Genomic DNA, 21,202 nt, shown 5'->3' with positions numbered 1-21,202 from the left:
CAGAAGAGTACATCACAGACATTGGTGCGCATGCGCCAGCAACCGGGGTCAAATTGTAGGTATACATGCACTTTCGCGCCGAGATTGTGTAGCATGACAGGAAATATCGCTGTCAATATGCCCCATGGAGTGACTTCTACTTAGCCATGAAAGTTGGGCTTGGAGTTTTCCCTCATGAGTACCGCAAGATGCTGACTGACATCTGCTCTCTGGAGCTCCAAGGTGGAATGATGTTATGTTTCTACCAATGCTAGGTCCCACCCGCGTGGCGCTGCAGCAGCTTGGCAATTCTGGACGTCGCGAGATCTGCTAGAAGCTTACACATGGGGAAAAGTACCAAAGGTAAGCTTGATATACACCGGCTGCTCGGGCATAGTCCTGCTTGCTAAACATGGTCTGCCAATGTTTTATCGCATGGCCTCTCTCTTGCGTCTTCATGCATACTGTAATACTGCCACGGTATACGAGTATCTGTTGTGCCTTTTGCGCAGAGACAAGATAGCTTAAGGGTACAAGCAAGGGTGTTTGAATTTGTGCAGAACTGAGGCTGCTGTAGCTGACAGCTGAGATACTTTGACGCCTGCGAGCTAGGCTGCTATGCCTTGACCCGGCTCGTCGCCTTCCATTGAGCTAGAACTCTTCCAAGGTTTCACTGTCGCGCTCGTGACTTTAGTCCATATGAAGTAGGGGTTCAGCTTCTGAGGTTTGATCGTCCTCGTCGCTCATCCAGGTTTTCGGACGGGCTTTGGAAGATCGAAGTCGTAGTGAGAAGTCGGTGAGAGTTTTTCTCAGTCTCGAAAATTGGCGTGCTGTGCTGGTGCGAAGGGAGATGGGAATCTTGCGGTACATGGAGTAGAAGATGAGGATGCAAAGCGCGACAATCGTAAGAGACCAGAACAGAGACTGTGACATGTTAGTCAGAGCAGAAAAAAAGAAAAGTACAAAAGCACAAAGTCGTCTTACCATATTTCGTGGCTTGACGCGAATGATAGCCGAACGTGCCATGACACTGTTTTTCGAGTCCAAAGCCGCAATCCTGATAAACTTGCCGACCCCCTCGATAGAAAACGAAGTCTCAAACCCATATTTCCGCAGTTCTTGCACTGTCACAAACCCATCATCTCCGCCATCTTGCGTCCTCGCTGTCTCCAACCTCCATCCTCTTACCTCAGTCGCCCCATTCCAACTCACATACACCTTCCTCCCCTCCACCTTAACATCCGGAACCGTATCAGGTCTCCCCACCCAAGACTCATGCTTAAAAACCCTATAAGATTTCACCAGCCCGAAATCCACAAGTTCAAAAGCGAATTTGGGAGCGAATTGCGCACTGCAGAGTACAGTGCCGGTATGCGTATATTCCACAAAAGCAGGAGAATTTCCAAACCCTACGAGAATGTTTTTGGTGGAAGGGATTACTTGGACGGAGCCTTGAGATACACTGAGGATTTTGTCCGGGTGTATGTATTTGTGTTTGAGTGTTGCTGTCATATTGTGCATGTCGAGATGGATGAGCATGCCCTTGCTGTACATGGAGGGACTGTGCAAAACAGTATTGGCGTGGTTGTCATAGAGAGAAATCGTGTTATTGCCTTGCCATGTGACGTGATGTTGCCAGGAAAAGTCCAACGCTTCATCCAGATCTGTGAAATTATTCTTTTTGCCGCCGAGTTGCCAGAGGATTTGTCCTGTGGATCCGCTTACGCAGAGGATTGCGTGCATATATCTTGCCGAGATTATGTAGTCGCCGGAATCGGTTTTGTCCACGGCGTTGATGTGGAAGAAGTCGAAAGCGTCTTTTTTGGAAGTGCCGTAGCCATCTTTGGCGTTTGGAGTGCTGAAGACATCTTTCATGCTTATGTGGTCGGTTGCTCGCCATTCGAATAGCAGAGCTCCAGTTTCAATGTCGATTTCTTGGAAGAGTCCATCTTGGATCCAGCAGCTTTTGCCTAGGCCGAGTGAAGTGCAGTCGGTTTGGCGTTTGTGGTAGATGGGTATAATGGCAGTGCCTTGTGGAGTAATGCGGAGTTCATGCGAATCTCCTTTGAGTCCCTTGCCATGTGGGAAAATCCTATACGCAACTTTGTAGGAAGAGTCAAGCTAGGAGATGAAGTATTAGTCTACGAAGTAGCGAATGAAGAAGGAGATGGCAGAAGGTTAAGGATAAAACCTTACCATAACGTATGAGGTTTTAGGTTCCTTGGCTTTGACGGAGGTTTCTCCGCGCTTGGTTTTTACCCGCTTTGACCAAAACGTCAAATATTCTTTTCCCTTGTATGTTTGCACATTCAAGTTCATCGATTGTGTAAACACAGTGTTATCCATCCAAATCAATTCGCCCTTCGCGTCGAGGATGGCAGGACCCCTCGCAGCGCCCGAGACCCACGGTCCTCTGGGTGTAATGAACAAACTACCATAATCGCATCGAGAATCCCATCGTGTTATCCTGAGCGCAGGAGGCTCAAAATCGACTGTGTGATAGTGCCGGCGAGGGAAAATGCCTTGGAACCCAACATCGTAAGAGCTGAAAGAGAATGCCACGACCAGGGACGTGTAAAGCGCTGTGAGTAAAAGAACAAATTTGATCGTCATCATCGACAAGATTTCTATAGCAAGGGCGAAGCTTTCCTTAGAACGGCGCGCGCCTCCATTTATCGACCCAGGCAGTATCGACAGAGTCAGTCCACACGGCTGCCTACTCCACACAATTCTGAGATTTCGGTCTAGCGTTTAGTCAGATCAAAATGTTCCGCGGCGCTCCGAGTTGTTCGATCTTTGTTCTATAGGGGTGAAGCCCTGTTCGGCCTCGGATCCGAAGCTTCCGTGGAGGAAACTGGCAATCCAATCAGTCAAACTATTTTGATTGGTCTGACTGATGCCAGCACACTTCGGACACGGTATTTCAAACTCCCGAGGGGTTCAATAAGGCATCCCGTCATATGATACGAGCGCCTGGAAACAACTCCAGGCAGAGCTGTTGTCCGTATCCCGGATGCCGCAAGAAAAAGCCTGGAACGTCGGACTTTATACTGATCTCTTCACGCTGCGCTACTGCGTAGTTTGATTGATGATCCCAGACTCATGAATGTACTGCGTTCGTATGTTTGCCTGCAATTACCACCACCTTACGCTGAAGTTGTTCCTTAACTCTGGAATGTCAAAATCAACTTCACTGTTCAAGCGTATATGTAGATAGGCCATGATGTCGAACCGCACGTGTTACTAATACCAAGTCAAGTTGGGCACCGGTCTTATTGTAGGTATAGTCAGTATCATACGATCCTCCTACACTCTCCAATGCTGCCTGAGATATCAATGTCCCAAGCCATTACAGCTCCATATTTCGTGCCGCAAAACAGAGTCAATCCATCAGGGGAAAGTGTTATAGCGTTCCCGTTGACCTCCGGAGGCAACTCAACTTCGCTCACCTTCCCAGTCCACGGTTTCCAGATCCCCATCCAGCGGTCAGGGCTGACAGAATCATGTCCGACAAAGGCTACCAACTCTGTGGCCTCCGAACGTATCAAACGTTCAACGCTTTTTCCAACATCGACGGCTGCTACCTGCTTGTTGGAATGTGGATTATTCATCACTAGTTGGCCAAGTCGATGGACCCCAACGACCATACCAGTACGCGTAATAACGAGAGAGGACCTGTTCCAGAAATCTGGGATCCTCAAATCATCATCGAAGGTGCACGTAGTCATATCCCAGAGCCTTGGTTTGCCTCCAGGGGAGCGAATCAGTAGTCGTTGATCAGATTGGACAAAGGAAAATGTTACGGACCATTTCCAGACCGCTGGTATCGTTTTGATGATTTGTCCTGTAGCTGTCGCATAGAGCGTGATTTTCGTTTGCCTCCGTCTCCTACTACTACAGGCAAGCACATGATTGTCCGATGAGAATGCGATAGCTTGAAACTCCGCTCGACCTTCCTCGTGAAGTGCGCGTATTAACTTACCAGTCTGAGAAACCAATAGACTGATCGAGCTGAGGGATCGCTCAGTTCTTAAGCTCGCGGGCTCATCTGTTCTTGCGGCCAACATTTCACCATCTGGAGAAAATGTCAGACAAGTGTCTCCCCGTAGGGGTATACGGCAAAGGCAAGAGATGTGGACCAGTTTTGCACCTGTAGTTAGATCCCAGATTCGTATCGCTTGCGCCGATGTGGCTGCCAGAAGGAATCTCGACGACACCGCCACCTCAAATATATGACCCTTATTGTCATGACTCGAGTGCTTGTTGCGTCTTCCGTCTCGCGCCCGAGGATACTGAAGGCCCAACGATGGAAAATCAGATTGACTGACTCCAATACCCTCGTCTGGTCTGGCGTCAAACTGAGGAGCACTCTGAAGCTGACCCGAACCGACAGCCAGCCGTGCCCCTGGACCGACCATCGCAGGATCTGTAGCAAGCTGTTGCAGGGATATCAGAAGCTCGTTATTATCGCTACCCTTTGCCAAACAACGCTTGTAGACAGATGTGCGCATGATGATCGAGTCGAAATCAAAGGCAGTCAAGGCCGTACCACTGGTGCTTGCGGTGAGGATACTGGCAACCTCGCTGTCCAGAGGCACTTTGGCATCCTGGAGATATTTGCGAAACGATCCTCGAGCTCGAAGCATATTCTGCAGTGTTTTCTCCTGGTTCGCCATCATATCCATCATTTTGTCTTGCTTGCTCATGGAAACTCTTTGCTGGTCACTAAGTCTGTGTTAGTCAAAGTCTCAACCTTGGAAGGATTGTCATCGTACCGTTGCAGAACATTCAAAATTGTGTTCAAAAGTGTATTGTTGTCCTTGAGTTGTCCGAGGAGTTCCTTCATGTCGGATTCGTTGTACAATGCTTTCCACTTGCCCGTCCGCGATGTATGCTGTGCCTTCAATGGCACCTCGCTGCTGGCGACATGGAGGAGTTGTGTCACATGCTTCTCGAGCAACGAGATGGTAATGGTACAACCGATTTTGATGCCATCAAACTGCTCGACAAGCTCCTTGTTGGCGTCTTTGACGATGTCGAAGTCCTTTGCAAGAGCCGAGTCGAGCTGACCGAGGGTGATCTTCGTCATGTTGCATGTCGCTACGATGGACGCGAGGGTCATCGGTAAGAACTTGTAGCTCTGGTGGAGTTGGTTGACAGTCGTGACGATTTTGTAACATCCGGAAAGGAGTGGCCCAATAGCCAGGTGTATACCCGCTAACTCCATGACAGTCTGGTGTGCGCACGAGACTGCAAGGAAGATGGGGTCGAGAAGTTTAAGAACTGAGCCTGGCACATGCGCGCCATATTGGTGGCGGAGCTGCGCCGCCATCATGCGGAAGCAGCGCCCTCTCACTCCTGCCTGATGGATGGCCAAGTATAGCCTACTTCACCACGTCATGCTCGCGTATGCGCATAGCTAATCATGTACCTGATAATGTGCGCGAGAAAATACCTTATAGAGGCGACCCCAGTGTGTGCAGCACCCCCACTGGTGGGCGCAGTGCACATTATTGTAATGCTTGACGTACTGCCTTGTACATGTCTACAGGTTGTTTTCACTTCCTATATTTAGCGCGAGAGCCCATTTTCGGGCATAATAATGATAATTGACCAATAGCGATTGTTACGAAGGTCTTATCTCATTAATCAGACGCTCCGCCAACGAGTCAGAGGTCACGTGAACTCAAATTTTGGTGAGAGAAATACTGAAAATGCGGGGAAATTGCTGGGTTGTTGGCGGAGCGTCTAAGAGTTCGATGTAGTCATCTACACTAAGTGGGACTTTCAAATGGCCATTTTTCGACGACATTTTTGATTATACCATATTGTAATATGCGTCTCCTTCCTAGCTTTTTAGGCCATACGGTGCATGATTCTATGCTTTATCTAACTATCTAGTTAATATAGGCCCTTAAAGGGTGCGCCCAAAATTATAGCGATTTCCGAGTTTCTGTACGATTTGCGCATGGCAAATTTTAGTAAAAATCCTCCTAGAACACTAGCTAGATAACAACCATAATATGCCTATTAGCATATGTTAATAGCTAAGGGGCTAGATCTAGTAGATCTAAGGCCCATATAGCTACTAAAGTAAGTATAGACTATAGGGATAGTAGTATACAAGTAGAAAGCAAAGGGGATTTTTTACAAAAGAAAAAAGAATAAAAAGAAGATTATGTAGCAACGGCGTAACTTTTTCGACTTTTTTTTCAATAGATAGAAAGGGACTAAATGACTTACTTAGACTTACAATTTCTAGCTAATTAGCTATAGTTGTCGAATTGTTACTAATTAAATAGTAAAGTGGTCGAATTCGTAGTCGAATCCGGCGTCGAATGCGCCCGGAGAGCTTCGGGCGCAATCTGACGTCGTCAAATTTTATAACAATTGTTTTGCTACGACTAGTCGCTAGATATTGCTGAAAATCAGATATTTGGACTTACTACCATATAATGTAGCTCTAGTAATTATTGTATAATTATTCAGCGATATTGGTTGTTGTTGTCGTGGTTTTGAAAGGTCTACCACCAAAATCGCGACATCGAACCCTCAGACGCTCGAACGAGTTCTCGCGTTTTCGTCCGTGCACCCTTCCGCGCGACTCATGTTCGAAGCGTCTGATTAATGAGATAACGAAGGTCGATGTAAGCGGTGTTCAGGCCAGATGCCCTCCAGAGCACTAAATGTTGATGAGAGCGCTAAGACCTCGCGCGCACAATGAGCTTTGAAATAGATGGACTGTTTTGGATTCTAGATCAATAAGATCCAAGGTACATACGTATATGGTTTTGACGGACAAATAAGAATTTTGATAAATAGACAAGAAAGAAGTTATAAATCGCTTGCAAAAAATACGAGATGGAGAAAAAGATGCTTTGTCGTCAGGATATGCAGAAATTCCGAATCAGATCAGATGATTTAGAGGAGGGCAGCAGCAGCGGCACCGAGGGCAAGAGCAACGGAACCACCGACCTTGGCACCAGCACCCTTGTAGGCGGAAGCGCTAGCAGTAGCGGAGGCACCGGGGGTCTGGTTGGCAGCCCACGAAGATGCGAGGGTGGTGCCAGAGGCCTGACCACCGACAACACCGTTGGAGCCAGAGGCAGCAGCAGCGCCCGAAGGAGCAGCAGCACCTGAGGGGACAACGGCACCCGAGGGAAGGATAGCGCCAGCGATGGAGGAAGTAGGGGCCCAGGTGACCTGAGTCATCTCCTTGGTGACGGGCACGACCTTGCCAGCGGAGGTGATTGAGCGGGTGAAGGCGTTGACGATGGTGGTGGGCACGACAGTCTGGACGGTGGAAACAGTGCTGGAAACAGCGTGGGTGGTGACGAAGACGCTAGGGGTGGTCAAGACGGTCTCCTTGCCGCTGGCAGTGACTGGAAGATTGTTAGCTTTGAATTCTGCTTTCATCAGATGGTAAGGGTAGAATTACTTGTCTGGCCTGCAGGGCAGGTTGTGGTGTATGAGGTGGTGACTTCGGTAACGTAGACGACGGGCTCGACAGAGGCGGTTCCGTTGGCGGCGTTGATCTTGGCGCCCTGAGCAGCTGAGCCGGTCGAGGAAGCGGAACCAGACGAAGCGGTCTTGGAGCCAGCAGCGGAAGAAGAAGCAGAGGAAGAGGATGAAAGGGACTTGGCGCCGCAGGTAGAGGCGTTGGGGCACTTGAGGTCGTAGAGAGCCTTGGTGTTGGCACCGTCGATACCGCTGGCAACCGAGAACGAGGGCGAAGCGCCGTCGTCGTTCAGGATGTACCACCAGAAGTTGATGCAGCGGGCCTCGAGCTCGCAAGCAATGTCCTGCCAGAACTTGGCCGCGTTCTCAACGCTGGGAACGGCCTCGTCCTCGGCCTCACCCTTGACGGGCCATCCAGTCTCGGTGACCCAGAGGGGCTTACCGCCAGCAACAGCCTCAACCTTGTCGTATGCCTTCCAGAAGAGATCGGAGGCGTTGTCGATCGAGTTGCCCTCACCGTCCTGGTAGAAGGGGTACTCGTCAAGACCAAGGAAGTCAACAGCGCCGAGGATGGCAGAGTTGGAGGTGTTGGTGAAGGCGTTCCAGGTGTCAACGTGACCGATGGGAACATCGGCGAGGACGGTGTCCTTGACGAGCTCACGGACCTGGCCAATGTAGTCGACGAGAACATCGGCGGTCTGACCGTAACCACTCTTTTGCTTGATACCGGTCTCGGAGATGCGGTAAAGGTCCTCGGAACCGACAGAGATACCGACGGTCAAGTCGGCAAGACCCTGGGAGCCGAACTGGCTGATGGCAGTCTTGAGAGCGGAAAGCTCGTTGTTGAAAGCCTCCTGGTTCTCGGAAGCCCAGAGACCAAGAAGAAGAGTGGTGTTGGTCTTGATGGCAGCGGGAATGGCAGAGATGACAGTGTTGGCAGTGCCGTCCTGGATCATGGTGTAGAGACGAGCAGAGGCGTAGTCGGTGATGGCCTGGGCAGACTCGAACTGGGTGGTGAAAGTGTCAAGGGTGTTGCCCTGAGATCCGTAGTTGAAACCACGGCTTGCGGCCATGGCCGAGGCAGCGCTGCCAGCGAGAGCGTAGAAAGAGGCACGCATTGTGATCTGAATTATCCTAGTATAAAGAGAGACGGGAAAGAGCGAAAGAATGTGTGTGTCGAAAAGAACCCAGAGGAAAGAGTGACAATGGGTTGGAGAATCGATTGAGGATGTGAAAAAAGATGGAGTGGCCCAGACATGCGGCGGGCTTCAAAGTTTTGTACCTGCGTACAGTCGCCCTGATCTGCGCCATCACCCGGCGCCGGCGTGTCAGTTGCAGTCTGCGACAACCAGTGGAAGGATCCGCTCCGTAGACTTGTGCGCAAACAGGCAAGCCTATGCCAAACATAGTAAGATTGCTTGCGGGATCCACTTGTATCCGCGATTCAGCCGGGCGAGACGAGGCGGCGAGCTGCCTCCTGAAATCGTAATCACTGATGCGCAACATGATTATTGACAGTCTCCGTACTCGTGGTCCTTCATCTTCGGACATGGCCCTCGACCCTGTCTGTTAATCACAAGCACATCGCTGCTGCATGGCGGGTTGTTTCCAGTTGTGCGTTGTACTGGCCCGCGTGTCTTCCAAGACAAGAGCCGGCTCACGCTGCTTGTGGCGCTTGTAAGGCGTTGATGCCGCGTACCTCAGACTAACCTCTTGCTGAATGCGATCGTCATCTGACTGTCAACGGCAGCTCAGCGGATTGGCTGTGCGGAAATTGTTATGAGGTCTCCTGCCAAAACACACGACTCGTCCAGTCCGGGGAGCAACCACAGATTGGTCAAATCTCACGCCCGCCGCTGCGCCTCCAAACCGCCAGCACCGTCCATCAGGACCATCACCGTGCAGGCTGACAACGGGATCCCGGCTTGTGTCGAGATTGCATGACTTCATAAAAGGCCTTCGCTTGCTTGTTTGTTTTGTTAACGACCTTCGAGAAGGGTAACCGATTGATTGGGATTGTCCGTCTTGTCCAAATTGAGGAGTCAAATCTGGTTGTAGATCAATAAGATGAGCAACATGCGCACATCATTCATCAGCATCTCCTTTGCGACTTCCCAACAAGCTGGTTTCCCAAAATACTTCACCTCGACTTTCGAAGCTCGTGCCTTTGTCATGTCGGTCTTGCGAGAGCTATCGCTTCCCTCGGTGTAACGTGAGCATCCTCGACAACGAAATAATACATAAGAATGTTGGGTACCAGACACCAACCTCATCGGCTTGGGTTCCTCTTCATCTGGTTTGATGAACGTTCAAGTCGGACGTCAGCGACACGTGTCTTGGTGTACATTCCTTGAGGCCGGCAAAAGGCCCATTGGCTTTACATGACTACTGATGCTTTCGTCGCACAACATTACGCATTCGTCGGCGCATCGAGACATTTGACCAGCTCCGTCAGGCCTCACTCTTGACAGAAGCCATTTGTGCTTATATTGCGTAAGTTATCATGTCTTCATTCACCTTCGAACAAGCCCTTCCAGGATGAGTCCAGGAGTAAAATATAGATGTTAGACTAGTGATTCTCTATGAACACAATTCCTTTCTCTGATCGAACACTACCTATTCAGACGTTACAGACACAACTTCAAGTTCCCCATAGTTGACCTACCTACCTACAGCAGGTGGCTAACACATACTTCATTCGCCGAGCACCATGGACATTCTTCAAAGGTTCCGCTATTTCGCCTCACAGTCTACTGCCCTGGTTCAAATAATCCATGACCAGACTTTGGCACCACCCACAACTTGGCCTTCTGGTTTCAATATTCAACAACACTCCTGTGCGGACGAGTAACCATCCCCGAGACCCTGGCAACAAGGCATCATCAAGTCAGCTCGATTGTTCTCGACTCTTCCAACAAGCGTCACCGGATCAACGAGTACCGTTTGCGAAACGGTTGTGACATTGAGTGAAACCAGCTGCTCAGCCGCAACAGTGTCGTTGCCTTGAAGGACTGCGAAACACCAGATGATTGATCAAGCAGCTGATGGTGTGCAATTTCAACAATGAGTAGAATGTTGCCGCTCTAGTTGAAGGACTGTTTCGACTCTGGCCTCTGGACAACGAGTCGTTCCAAGCTTTTCCTGAACGCGATGCATGTTCAATTCCCAGCGAACTTCAAGAACTCGAACTTGTGGCGGAGATCAGGTAAGAACTTGAATGTGACGAGCGAACTGCTCAGTAAGCAAGCTCGGAAGAAGATCAAGGATGGCCAAAGATGAGAAGTCCGAAAGTCGCTCAAGCGAGCACCCAGCTCAAACCGGGTGGCCTCTGTCCGCTTTTGTGACCTTCAACAGTTCTCACAAGCGACAAAATACACGCGTCCGTACATGGTCGCAACAGCTGACGATGAATCATCCACACCGCTGGTAGATCCTCCATCAGTCGACAAATAGAAGAAGAGAACAAGGTGAGTCTCGCTTAAACATTACAGAGTTTGCGGTTCAAACGAACTTCTCGCTTAATGTTACTTGCAAGAGTAAGCCGAGGCGAATCTTAGCGGCCTCGGCCCTACCCTGAATCGGAAGCTGTCCCCACGTTTCGTATCTCCAGAAAGACCTTTATATTCTTGGAGACCCTTTCCAGGAAGACGGATCTCTATCATTTCTATCATATCCTTATCACAATGTCTTCGCAATACCAATCTGTACATCTCAAGGCTCGTCCTACCAGTGAGATCGTCGCTGGTGAAACCTTTGAGGTCAAGTCGAATGCTGCGCCCAAGGAGTCGGATCTCAAGGATGGTCAAGTGATCTTCAGATCTCTGTATCTCAGTCTCGATCCTGCCATGAGAGGATGGTTGAATGGTATGGTGATCATGCATCACAGCTTTTTAGAGCTCTACTGATGTCAAGATTCAAGACACACGTTCATATGTTCCTCCCGTCCAAATCGGCGAAATCATGCGCGGCGTCGCAATCGGCACAGTTGAAGCTTCCAAATCAGACAAGTTCCCCGTCGGCACACTGGCAACTGGATTTGTTGGATGGACCGAACTCGCCGTTGTCGAGGAAAAGGCACTCGAGCGCGTTGACCTGCCTTCCAATGGCCGCACCACTGATGCTCTTGGCGTTCTCGGTATGACTGGCTTGACCGCATACTTTGGTATCATTGAAGTTGGCCAAGTCAAGGAGGGAGATTTCGTCGTTGTTTCCGGTGCTGCTGGCGCTACTGGAAGTGTGGTTGCTCAGATCGCTAAGCTCAAGGGCGCCAAGGTGTTGGGTCTGGCCGGTAGTGACGACAAAGTTTCATGGTTGAAGAATGATCTCGGTCTGGATGAGGCTTTGAACTACAAAGATGCCGACTTCACCAAGAAATTCAGAGATGCCACAAAGGTGAGATTCGGCTCCTCACATGAATGACATCAATTGAAGCGAAAATGCTAATCCATTGCAGGGCCTTATTGACGTCTTCTTCGACAACGTCGGCGGCGATATCCTCGACCTCGCCCTCTCCCGCGCAAAACCCTTCTCCCGCTTCGTCTGCTGCGGCGCCATCAGCGACTACAACAGCGCCTCCCCCCGCGGTCTCAAAAACTACATGATGATCATTTCCATGCGCATCCGCATGCAAGGTTTCATCGTTTTCGATTTCGCCGACAAGTACGCCGTTGCCAGAAAGGAATTGGCACAATGGCTTGCGGAGGGTAAGCTCCAGAGAAAGGAGACTGTTATTGAAGGTGGACTGGGCAAGGCCGAGCAAGGATTGAGGGATTTGTACAAGGGTGTTAATACTGCTAAATTGCTTGTTGAGGTCAGTAAGGGCAAGGATGGTAAGGCTAGACTTTAGATGGGTGTTTGATACCCAAGAATCGACTTTTCAAGTGAGCTTGTTTTCCGCGTATCTTGATACGTAGGTCTTTGTGGATTGTGGTCCCAGTTATATATCGCGTCTCAGCACCACGACTCTAGCTTCTGAACCATGGTAGCAGCAATTTCATTGTTGTTCTCGAACCTGAGTTGTACCTGTTCTCGAGAGGTTATGATTTATTGTGGATCGATATATTGTGGCCAGAGTCATGAACCAGTCATTTTCTACGAGCGAGACTATGAATGAAACCATTGAATAATTCCAGATTCATGGGTTTCTTTATTTTGGGGAACCTGAATGTTGTGACATGAAAGATCAAAAGAGGTCGGTCGTTATGGTCTCGGAGGCGGTTCCGCAGAGCCAAGAACGCTCAAAGGCACGGCGACCTCTTTTGACAAGATATTTCTTTGACCTTAGTGTAATGTCAATCGTTGAATGCATATCCTGGAGGAACAAACATTTTACAACTCGATTCATCATTTCAACCAAGCTCTTACTTATCTCATCACGTGCGGTTTTAAGTCCAGGCATGATGCTGAGCACAGCTTCATCAGCATGGTCGAAGGATTGACGGGATGGCCTGTTTGTGGAGCCTCATCTCTGTCGCATCCGACATCCGCGGGCGAAGCGAATAGCGTTCTCGACTGGATTAGAATTCCTACTTGCCATCCTTTAACATCATCTTCCTCATCACGCTCGTCCAGGTGCATCAGTCCGAGATGCCTGAAGCTGCCGATCCACACCGGGTTCCTAAGCTGTTTCTTGCAGTCAGCTTCACGGTCTTCTTTCTGTGGATAGCTATCTCCACCGGACTTAGTGCTGGAGAAATCTCAAAGCTCTCTGATCGCATCACAATTCTGGAAGAGCAATTGAAAAAGACTCAAGCCGGCCGCTTCGCCGACACTTAAATTGAAGGTCTCCTCGGCCTCCAGCTGGTGGTGACGTAACTGGGGAAGGTCGACTATACCATGACCTCGACAAGTCACGGCAGAGATCCGGTCATACATCCAACGAGGACAGCAAGGACGACGCTTCTGTGATCAATATGACAAACACGCGCGGTGCTCTCGTAGTAGTGGGAAGTGGCCCAGGCATTGGCAGCCACGTCGCTCGCACCTTCTCAACACACGCCTTCGAACGCATCATCCTCCTGTCCCGCGACCCCTCGCGCCTCGACAAAGACGCCGAATTCATCCGCGCTAAAACTCCATCCGCTGACATCTCGACCCTTCCCATCGATCTGTCCAAGACGTCAGACATACCCTCCGCGCTCGCCCAAGTCGACAAGGCCCTCGGCGACACTCCCCTCGAAGCCGTCCTCTTCAACGCCGCAAGAGTCGGCCCCAGCACCCTGGTAGAATGGCCCATCGAAGAGCTAGAAACAGACATCCGCATCAAAGTCACCGGCTGCTACGCCGTCGCCCAATGGGCCATCCCCAAACTGCTGGCTGTAAAAGATACACACAAACCTGCCTTCCTCTGCACTTCAGGCTCCATCTACAAAGACCCTATCCCTGAAGTCTTTTCGCTGGCTGCGTGCAAGGCTGCCCAGCATAATCTGGTACACAGTATGCACAAGAAGTACAAAGAGGAGGGTGTTTATTGTGGTCTTGTTGCTGTTGGAGGTGTGGTTGCTGATGAGAATCCTCAGTGTAATGCTGAGAATATTGCAAACAAGACTTGGGACTTGTATGAGAAGCGAAATGACCTCGAGGTCGAGATCGTAGACCCTTGAAGGCCGCTTCGGGCGCAATAAGGCAGTGGCGACTTTGTTTATGTGTCAGTCTTTAATCAACACGCCACTTCAAGTTGCAAATCATGTACACATAAGCATCGTATTTATGGAGCTGTTTGTGATCGGATTGCATGTGGTCAAGAGTTCGGAGATGTCGGCTCCTCTTCGTGCCGCAAATTCTGGAGTCGCAAATCCACCTTGTCACTTTTACCTTCCTCTTCCATTGGACAGCCACCATAATCTGTTCGGCCCTCATGAATTCACAATCTTGAAAAGCTTGACTTTCGTGTTGTATCCACAAGGGCGAGAGTCTCTGTGGCAACTACTTGATCTAAACACGCAAATGATTTCCACAAGCGTGACCCTTCACGCTCGCGAAGGGACGCGGTCCTACTCAAGCTCGTCCAAGTAGTATTATCAAGACATTGGATCTTCCCTCTCCAGGAAAGACATGATAGCCAGCCAGGGAGATTCTGCTCTTCCTAACCGAACTCCTCAACTTCCAGCATGAAGCCAGATCTCCGGTGGGTGTCCTTGGCCTTGCGATCTACCCCACCTTCGCCATCTACTCTTCCAAAACACCGACAGCAAACAGCTGCATGATGCCAATATTCCACTGTACAGATCTACAACTCTAATGATCCAGATGCGACCGTAATAGACAAATCTAAGGGCACGAGGACAGCCAAGCTCGATTTTCCACGAATGGTTGGCGGTTTGGTGAGCCGTCCCTGATCGTCACCTCGGTCTCTATTCATCCGTTGCATGGTTGCGGGGAAATATCTCTCGTATGTGATATTCTGTTTGCAGGTAGGCGTATATATAAAGTGCTGGATGGTAAGGTGGGTTGTTCGTGAGCAATACGTTTCTGCTTTTTGCATGATGAAGTACTCTACAGTTGCTCTTGGTCTGTTGCTGGCCGGCACTTCTCAGGCAAAGCAATATGGCTTTCTCAAGGACAATGGCAATGGCTCTTGGATTATTGGAAACGATGTCTGGAACATGACTCAAGAACGTATCTATGGTTCCAAGTTGTACTACAAGGATCAAGAACTTGTCGGCGAAGCTACTGGTCACTACGTCAGTTACAGTGAGTTGCTTTCAAGCTGGGCTTTGATGCCTTCTGACTGATATCCACATTAGATGGAGCAGCCAGCAACCTTGCGTGGACAAGTGCAAAGATTGTCAAGACTGGAAGCAATTACATCGATGTCCAGTTCGACGCCACTGAAGGCGAGATGCATTGGGTCATCTTCAACGGTCTCGCTGGCGCATATCAATACTTTGTCAACCGCGCTCTGCCAGTCCTAGGAGAGTTCCGCACGCTCTGGAGACTAGACAATGAAACTTTCACCAGTGCTTACAATGCAGACAAGGATGGTGTTTTACCTCCATTGTCCGAATACGCCATCTCGACCAAGATTCAGGATGAGACTTGGAAGACACCGGAAGGGAAGTATTTGACCAAGTATGATTGGTCTGGTTTTGTCAGAGAGCAAGAGTATTGGGGTGTGTATGGTGACAATTTTGGCAGTTGGTATCTGGTAAGTATTTTCCCCTTTCTTCAGCCTGGCCGAATCTGACATGAGCAGCACCCTGGCAAGGATTACTTCAACGGCGATCATCTGAAGCAAGAGTTGATGGTAAGCGATACACCGTGTCTCTCCATCTCAGATGCATACTTACAGTACATAGAACCACCGCGAATCTGCAACTGGAGACGCCGTCCAACTCAACATGATTCACGGCACCCACTTCCAAGCCCTGTCTAACGATGTCCTCCCCAATGGCAAAATCTGGGGGCCCTGGCTCTGGTACCTCAACGATGGAACAAAAGCAGATGTCGACCGCCGCTACAACAACGAGATCAATTCTTGGCCCTACAAATGGCTCGACGACGCAGCATACAACTCCCGCGTCGCTTCCGTGACAGGAAAACTCCTCCTCTCCGATGGCAGACCTGCTGCAGGCGCTGCTGTATTCCTCGGCGACAATCACCCCAACAAGACAACTTTGGACATGGGCAGTGATTACTACTACACCACCTACGCCGACAACGATGGTTCTTTCCGCTTCACAGACGTCCGTACTGGACTTTATGCTCTTCAAGCTTGGTCAAACGGCGGCAGTATCGGCGATGTCACCACCACATTTCTCAAAAACGACGTCGATGTTTCTGGCTCTGCGACTAGTAAAACTCGTCTGGATAAATTGACATGGTCTGTTCCTACTTCAAACACGATTTTCCAAGTCGGCGAGTTCGACAGAAAATCCACCGGTTTCGCTTTCTCTGGAGGCTTTGGAGCCGGACGCGTGGACAAGTGTCCCGCTAATCTGACTTATACCGTCGGAAGCAGTAAAACCGCAGATTGGTGTTTTGCCCAAAACGCAAAGGGAACTTACAGTATTGCTTTTCCTCTGCCGCTTTCGAACACCACCACTTCTGACGCGCTTTTGACGGTCAGTTTGGCTGGATATTCTCAAGGTACCACTGTTAATATCTTTGCTAATGATGTGAGGATCGGGAATCTGAGCAGTAGTGGCATTTTGAGTGATCCTAGTTTGTATCGTTCTGGCACTGTGGCTGGGGAGTGGCATCAGTTCGAATTCCCTATCAATGGGAGTTCGTTGAAAGCGAGTAACAAGATTGATTTTAGGGTTACGAGTTTATCGACCAGTTTGTGGAGGGGACCGATTTATGATGCTATCAAGTTGGAGTGGATTTAGAAACACGTATAGAGGCATTGTTGGTAGGCTTGATCATTCGTTTGAGCAATATATGGAGTGATTCATTTTCAACATGGCTTGTGGTGGTGCTAAAGTCCATACGCTTTCATCAACAGGAAACCTTACGCGTCTTTCAAATTTGGCAGTGTCATAGAGGACCTACTGCTGCGCTTGCAAAAGGTGATCTGTACCCCGTGAGTGCAGACGAATCGTCCGAATGGCTTTCTGATCGCGAACGGCGGCTTGTTAAGTCAATGCTATGGTTTTGTCTCAACCACACGGTGTACGCAGAACCGTTTCTGTTTCTGATTAGGGAAGAGTCAGGCTCCAGACGAGAAGCGCGGTATGAAGGACAAACTTGTTGGAAGTCCAAGAGCTGTTGCGACTGCGATGGTCCAGACCTTCCGATTGGTCAAGCGCGTCGAGCATGACATGTGTGATCGACACGACAAATGCCCACAACAGGTTTTGTGCACCACCGCTGCGTTGCTACCTACGCCTCTTGGTCCAAGTAGAGAGATCGTATCAGCTGTATCCTCGGAATCAAAACTATTCCATGTGCTCCGTCACACGCGTGCAATTCTGCAGGGATCTTCGGTTACACAGATGAGTCTCTTACCAGTCTGTTGCGTGGCAGATTTCGATTCGAAGGCAAGCACAACGCTTCACTTCCAAAGCCCGAATAATAACTAACTAACATCTCGAAACAGTTCCTTGATCGATTCCTTGAATTGAACGCAAAGGAGAAAGAAGGCCTTGATCTCGATCTCAACATAGTCATCATCACCGACCTTTCAAAAACTTACACGGAAATTTCAAAGTCGCCAATGAATGGCACCTGTTCACCCGCGCCTTTCCAAGGAAGGAGCGCAGGCGAGTGCTTCGAATTGCTTCAGGAGTTTGCGAGGGATACAGGGTCTGAGATTGATGTAGAGATTTTCGCTATCCTGGACGAGAGATCAAGAGATGATGACACCGTCTGTATCGTGAAGGCTTCAAAGACAACTGGAGAGATCAAGACTGTACACGGAGCCTTGAGACAAACCGATATGTCGCTTGTCAATCTTTGGGTTGGAAACTTGAATATTGAAGAATGTAGCTACGAATTTGTAGACTGAAGAATGTATCCTTTTGCCCGTGGCAACGAGCTGTCAATAGCCATCTGCCTCAAGTGTATGATTTTACCGTCGGGGACACATTCATCAGGTCCGTTTTGTTGCTCAGGTGGCGTTAAGTAAGTGGGCATAATGAAGTGCTGATCATGCCCGAAGTGCTCGATGCAACGTTCAAAGGCTCTGAAAAAAGACATCTGGTCCTCGGAATATTCCTGAAAAGACACTCAAAACATCTGAAACTGACAAAAGACCTGATACTGTGCATAATCGGGCTTCCTAAGCATCCCGGAGAAAGGTTACTTCGTGTTCTACACGAACAATGTCCCCTTCCAGTCGAGATGTCGAACAACGTTCTTGCTGCTGCGATCGGACGAAATAAATACCATATTCTGCGGTGATATCTTCAGTGTTGGTCGCAGGGTTCGCAAACCAAGAGCATTATACTCATCGCTATGATCAAGGGCAATGCTTCCAACAAGAAGGCTCATCAGAATCTTCGCTACTGGCGCCTGACACAGCTCGAGGCCGCCATAGATGGCGATGTTCTGCTCGCGATAATCGAGCCCTCGCCCATGACAACAGAATCTGGAAAGGATAACGCGAAAGCCTGCTATGTTTTGAATTCCATCTTGAACCTGCACCGATGCAAAACCTCAATCACCGATCAAGTTATTGTTGCAAATCATGAGACTGAGGAGATGCTATAGCAAAGCATCAATTCAGCTTCCGCAATGGCCGAATCACGCTCAATTGTCTTGGAAGGATTGACCCGGAAAGATATGATTACTGCACAAGGCAAAGTGGTCATCGATGGAAAAACTCTGGAAGCTCCAATTCAAGATCCAGCACTCCAAATGCACTCAGTGTTACTGTCATCTGTGGATCATCACATCACAGAGGTGACGTAGAAGCCAATATTTTCATCATCATCACCACCGTCATCCAATGCCAACTCGACAGAAAGACGAGAAAGGATCGAATATTAATATTATCCATCACCAAAACGCCAGCAAGATAAAGTTCTCAAAAGTTCTCAAAAGTATTTCAAAAAGACGACACCAGACCACCTTAATCATCATCTATCGGAAACCCCACCCTTAGTTTCATGTTCTTCAGACCGCAAATCTTATCCGTACATTCCTATTGCTAGTCATTACATCACAAGAACAGAATTGACACATACCGACTAAGCGAACCACGAAACAAGGACCAATGAAATGGTGTACAGCAAAATATCCGAGGGACACTACCAAGAAATACTGGTGTGATTCATCACTCATGATTGGTCTCAACATTTCCATCTCCTAGTGACGTTCAAATATCACTTTCATGGCGGACAATTCGGCTGTTCAGTCGCACCACATCGGAAGGCACGCAAATGGCTTCTTGAGATGGCTTTGCGACACCCGAGTTTGCCTTGTTATGGTCATTGCACCACGCATGAAGCTCGAGCTATATTTACACAGCACGAGACGCCTTCGACATGATTTGGAAGAGCTCAAAGGTCACTAGACTCTCGAATTGTTCAAGGCTACTAGCGAAACCATCGAGAAGAGGTATACTTCACCACTCGTGACCATCTAGTGTTGATATATCTCATCCCCACTGTCTCCTCAAAGCAACAAACTCCTACTTTCTTCCACTCTACAGCATACACACACGAAACCATGATTTTCTTCTCCTTTCCCATCATCTTCCTCATCACCTTCACTACCATCACAACAGCCACCCCGCTAACACCCCTCCTCTCACCCCGTCAAGCGACCAATGGCCCCCACTCCCCAACAATCATCTGGTCCTGCACCGCCAACCGCCAACCCTCCCTCAACATCCCCTCCGTCTGCGCAAACATGTGTTACGGCGCCTACTGCCGCGGCTACAGCACCACCCTAACCTGGGACAATTTCGCCAACAAAAGCTACGCAGAAAGAAAATATAACGCGGGATGTGTGGGGCCGATTTGGGATTATACGATTCAAGAAGGTGGGGTGGGGGGGAGTTGGGATAGGTGTAAGGAGGTGGGGAGGGAGTGTAGTGTGTATCCGTTCTTGAGCACGAGGGAGGGGGATGTGGATGCGGCTGGGGGGGATTGGGGGCCGGTGAGTAGGTGTGTGGATGCTGGGGAGAATGCTCGTGAGTTTCTTCTTCCTATCCTCATTTTTTCTCTGTTTTCCTCTCCTTGCACATTTTCCCTCTTTGCTACACAATAACCTTCCCACCACTTCACAGATTTACTCATCTGAAAACAAACAAACAGGCCAAGGCATAATCCTCTACTCCCTCTACTTCTCCGTCCCCCCCTTCGCCCAAAACCAAGGCTTAAACTCAACTCCACCATCCCCCTTCCACCAAATCTTCGCAAACGCAGGTGAAATCCCCTATTGCTCTGGCTATCTACCAGATCATTCCCTCTGCGCTGCCGATGGCCAAGAAGCCGATCGAATGGGTACGATTTTGACTTATAATCCTTTGCCTGCTGATGTTCGGTCCAAGCAGGGGTATCAGCAGAGGTCTTCTCAGCAGAGGTCTTCTCAGCAGAGGTCTTCTCAGCAGAGGTCTTCTCAGCAGAGAATTTTGAAATTGAAAAATGGGGGAAATGTCGATATTACAAATTCCGGTCATCATCATCATCATCATCATAATCGTCAACATAATCGTCAACAAGGCGGAAAAGATGATGGTGGATTTGGGGTGGTGGTGGGCACGAAAGTCAAAATCCCTAGGGTCAGAGATGAAGAAATGTTTGTAAGGCAGAGTGAGAGTCATGTTTACGATGGGGAACAGGGGTTGGAGCAATATGCTTATATGGCTTCGAATCTTTATTTCGAAGATGATGAGATTGAGGGGGTTGAGGAGGAGTTTGTGGAGTGAATGGTTGGGGTTGATGATGGGTAAAGGGTGGTTTCTTTTTTTTGGAATTGGTGGTTAGGTGGATGTGTGTTGCGGAAAGAACGATTGGGGGTGTGTGTGTGTATCTCCATATCATTCGAACGAGAATTTTTTCACACTGCCGGTGTTGTTCGTTGCAATAAGGCGTGGGGATATTCTTTTGCAGTGATTATGAGATGGGAGTTGGGAAATGTTAGGAACGCGTTACCGGGCAATGTCGTTCGTCTCGCCTGGATTCATGCTTGGGTTTGTTGCTTCCTCTCGACTTTACTCTACCAAGTTTGATGATCGCCTTATTCTCTCGAAGGTCGCATTGAAATCAGGGCATCGGTGATTGTGTACACTTGCCTGAAAACCTGGACTTCCGTTTGCAGTTCCAGGCGATGCAGTGAGCTTATCGCTGTCGTACATGACCAGGCACATAAGCTTGGT

The 21,202-nt window shown here is 49.2% G+C and overlaps 9 protein-coding genes across 9 annotated transcripts; 6 read left to right on the top strand and 3 right to left on the bottom strand.

Annotated features, from left to right (window-relative positions):
• Positions 1 to 669: 669 nt before the first annotated feature.
• M438DRAFT_378111 (uncharacterized protein) lies at positions 670 to 2,592 on the bottom strand (the record flags this gene model as incomplete). The annotated part of the gene is made up of 3 exons (XM_029908780.1): positions 670 to 903; positions 964 to 2,100; positions 2,176 to 2,592. The coding sequence occupies 3 exons, from the start codon at positions 2,590 to 2,592 to the stop codon at positions 670 to 672; spliced, it is 1,788 nt and encodes a 595-aa protein (XP_029755859.1).
• A 304-nt stretch (positions 2,593 to 2,896) lies between these two features.
• Positions 2,897 to 5,483, bottom strand: M438DRAFT_349581 (tricorn protease domain 2-containing protein). The gene is made up of 2 exons (XM_029906430.1): positions 4,755 to 5,483; positions 2,897 to 4,704 (listed from the first exon to the last, which is right to left on the bottom strand). Exons 1-2 carry the CDS (start codon positions 5,309 to 5,311, stop codon positions 3,273 to 3,275), a joined length of 1,989 nt encoding a protein of 662 aa, XP_029755858.1. The 5' UTR covers positions 5,312 to 5,483; the 3' UTR covers positions 2,897 to 3,272.
• Positions 5,484 to 7,394: 1,911 nt separating this feature from the next.
• Positions 7,395 to 8,555, bottom strand: M438DRAFT_283283 (glycoside hydrolase; the record flags this gene model as incomplete). Its single annotated transcript, XM_029901375.1, has 1 exon — positions 7,395 to 8,555. The coding sequence occupies one exon, from the start codon at positions 8,553 to 8,555 to the stop codon at positions 7,395 to 7,397; it is 1,161 nt and encodes a 386-aa protein (XP_029755857.1).
• A 2,327-nt stretch (positions 8,556 to 10,882) lies between these two features.
• Positions 10,883 to 12,283, top strand: M438DRAFT_327902 (NAD(P)-binding protein; the record flags this gene model as incomplete). The annotated part of the gene is made up of 3 exons (XM_029903186.1): positions 10,883 to 11,301; positions 11,357 to 11,829; positions 11,891 to 12,283. Exons 1-3 carry the CDS (start codon positions 11,121 to 11,123, stop codon positions 12,281 to 12,283), a joined length of 1,047 nt encoding a protein of 348 aa, XP_029755856.1. The 5' UTR covers positions 10,883 to 11,120.
• Positions 12,284 to 12,757: 474 nt separating this feature from the next.
• Positions 12,758 to 13,226, top strand: M438DRAFT_144561 (uncharacterized protein). The gene has a single exon (XM_029898927.1). The coding sequence runs from the start codon at positions 12,860 to 12,862 to the stop codon at positions 13,100 to 13,102; it is 243 nt and encodes an 80-aa protein (XP_029755855.1). The 5' UTR covers positions 12,758 to 12,859; the 3' UTR covers positions 13,103 to 13,226.
• A 123-nt stretch (positions 13,227 to 13,349) lies between these two features.
• Positions 13,350 to 14,039, top strand: M438DRAFT_378108 (NAD(P)-binding protein; the record flags this gene model as incomplete). Its single annotated transcript, XM_029908779.1, has 1 exon — positions 13,350 to 14,039. One exon carries the CDS (start codon positions 13,350 to 13,352, stop codon positions 14,037 to 14,039), a length of 690 nt encoding a protein of 229 aa, XP_029755854.1.
• Positions 14,040 to 14,921: 882 nt separating this feature from the next.
• M438DRAFT_283360 (polysaccharide lyase family 4 protein) lies at positions 14,922 to 16,766 on the top strand (the record flags this gene model as incomplete). Its single annotated transcript, XM_029901379.1, has 4 exons — positions 14,922 to 15,129; positions 15,183 to 15,583; positions 15,632 to 15,682; positions 15,735 to 16,766. The coding sequence occupies 4 exons, from the start codon at positions 14,922 to 14,924 to the stop codon at positions 16,764 to 16,766; spliced, it is 1,692 nt and encodes a 563-aa protein (XP_029755853.1).
• Positions 16,767 to 17,300: 534 nt separating this feature from the next.
• M438DRAFT_349578 (uncharacterized protein) lies at positions 17,301 to 17,909 on the top strand (the record flags this gene model as incomplete). The annotated part of the gene is made up of 2 exons (XM_029906429.1): positions 17,301 to 17,417; positions 17,477 to 17,909. Coding segments are annotated over exons 1-2 (448 nt in total), but the record flags the coding sequence as incomplete, so codon positions are not given.
• A 1,639-nt stretch (positions 17,910 to 19,548) lies between these two features.
• M438DRAFT_359527 (uncharacterized protein) lies at positions 19,549 to 20,752 on the top strand (the record flags this gene model as incomplete). The annotated part of the gene is made up of 2 exons (XM_029907345.1): positions 19,549 to 20,014; positions 20,139 to 20,752. The coding sequence occupies 2 exons, from the start codon at positions 19,549 to 19,551 to the stop codon at positions 20,750 to 20,752; spliced, it is 1,080 nt and encodes a 359-aa protein (XP_029755851.1).
• Positions 20,753 to 21,202: the final 450 nt, after the last annotated feature.

The sequence above is a fragment of the Aureobasidium pullulans genome (assembly GCF_000721785.1).
Source record: "Aureobasidium pullulans EXF-150 unplaced genomic scaffold scaffold_31, whole genome shotgun sequence".
Taxonomy (NCBI): Eukaryota; Fungi; Ascomycota; class Dothideomycetes; order Dothideales; family Saccotheciaceae; genus Aureobasidium; species Aureobasidium pullulans.
The sequence above is the reverse complement of the archived record's forward strand: the minus strand, read 5'-3'. Positions and strand labels throughout refer to the sequence as shown.

Coding starts and splice junctions, on each gene's coding strand:
- M438DRAFT_349581 (XM_029906430.1), bottom strand. CDS start 5,311: ATGGCGGCGCAGCTCCGCCACCAATATGGCGCGCATGTGCCAGGCTCA. Junction 4,705..4,754: donor ATTTTGAATGTTCTGCAACG/GTACGATGACAA, acceptor ACACAGACTTAG/TGACCAGCAAAGAGTTTCCA.
- M438DRAFT_144561 (XM_029898927.1), top strand. CDS start 12,860: ATGGTCGAAGGATTGACGGGATGGCCTGTTTGTGGAGCCTCATCTCTG.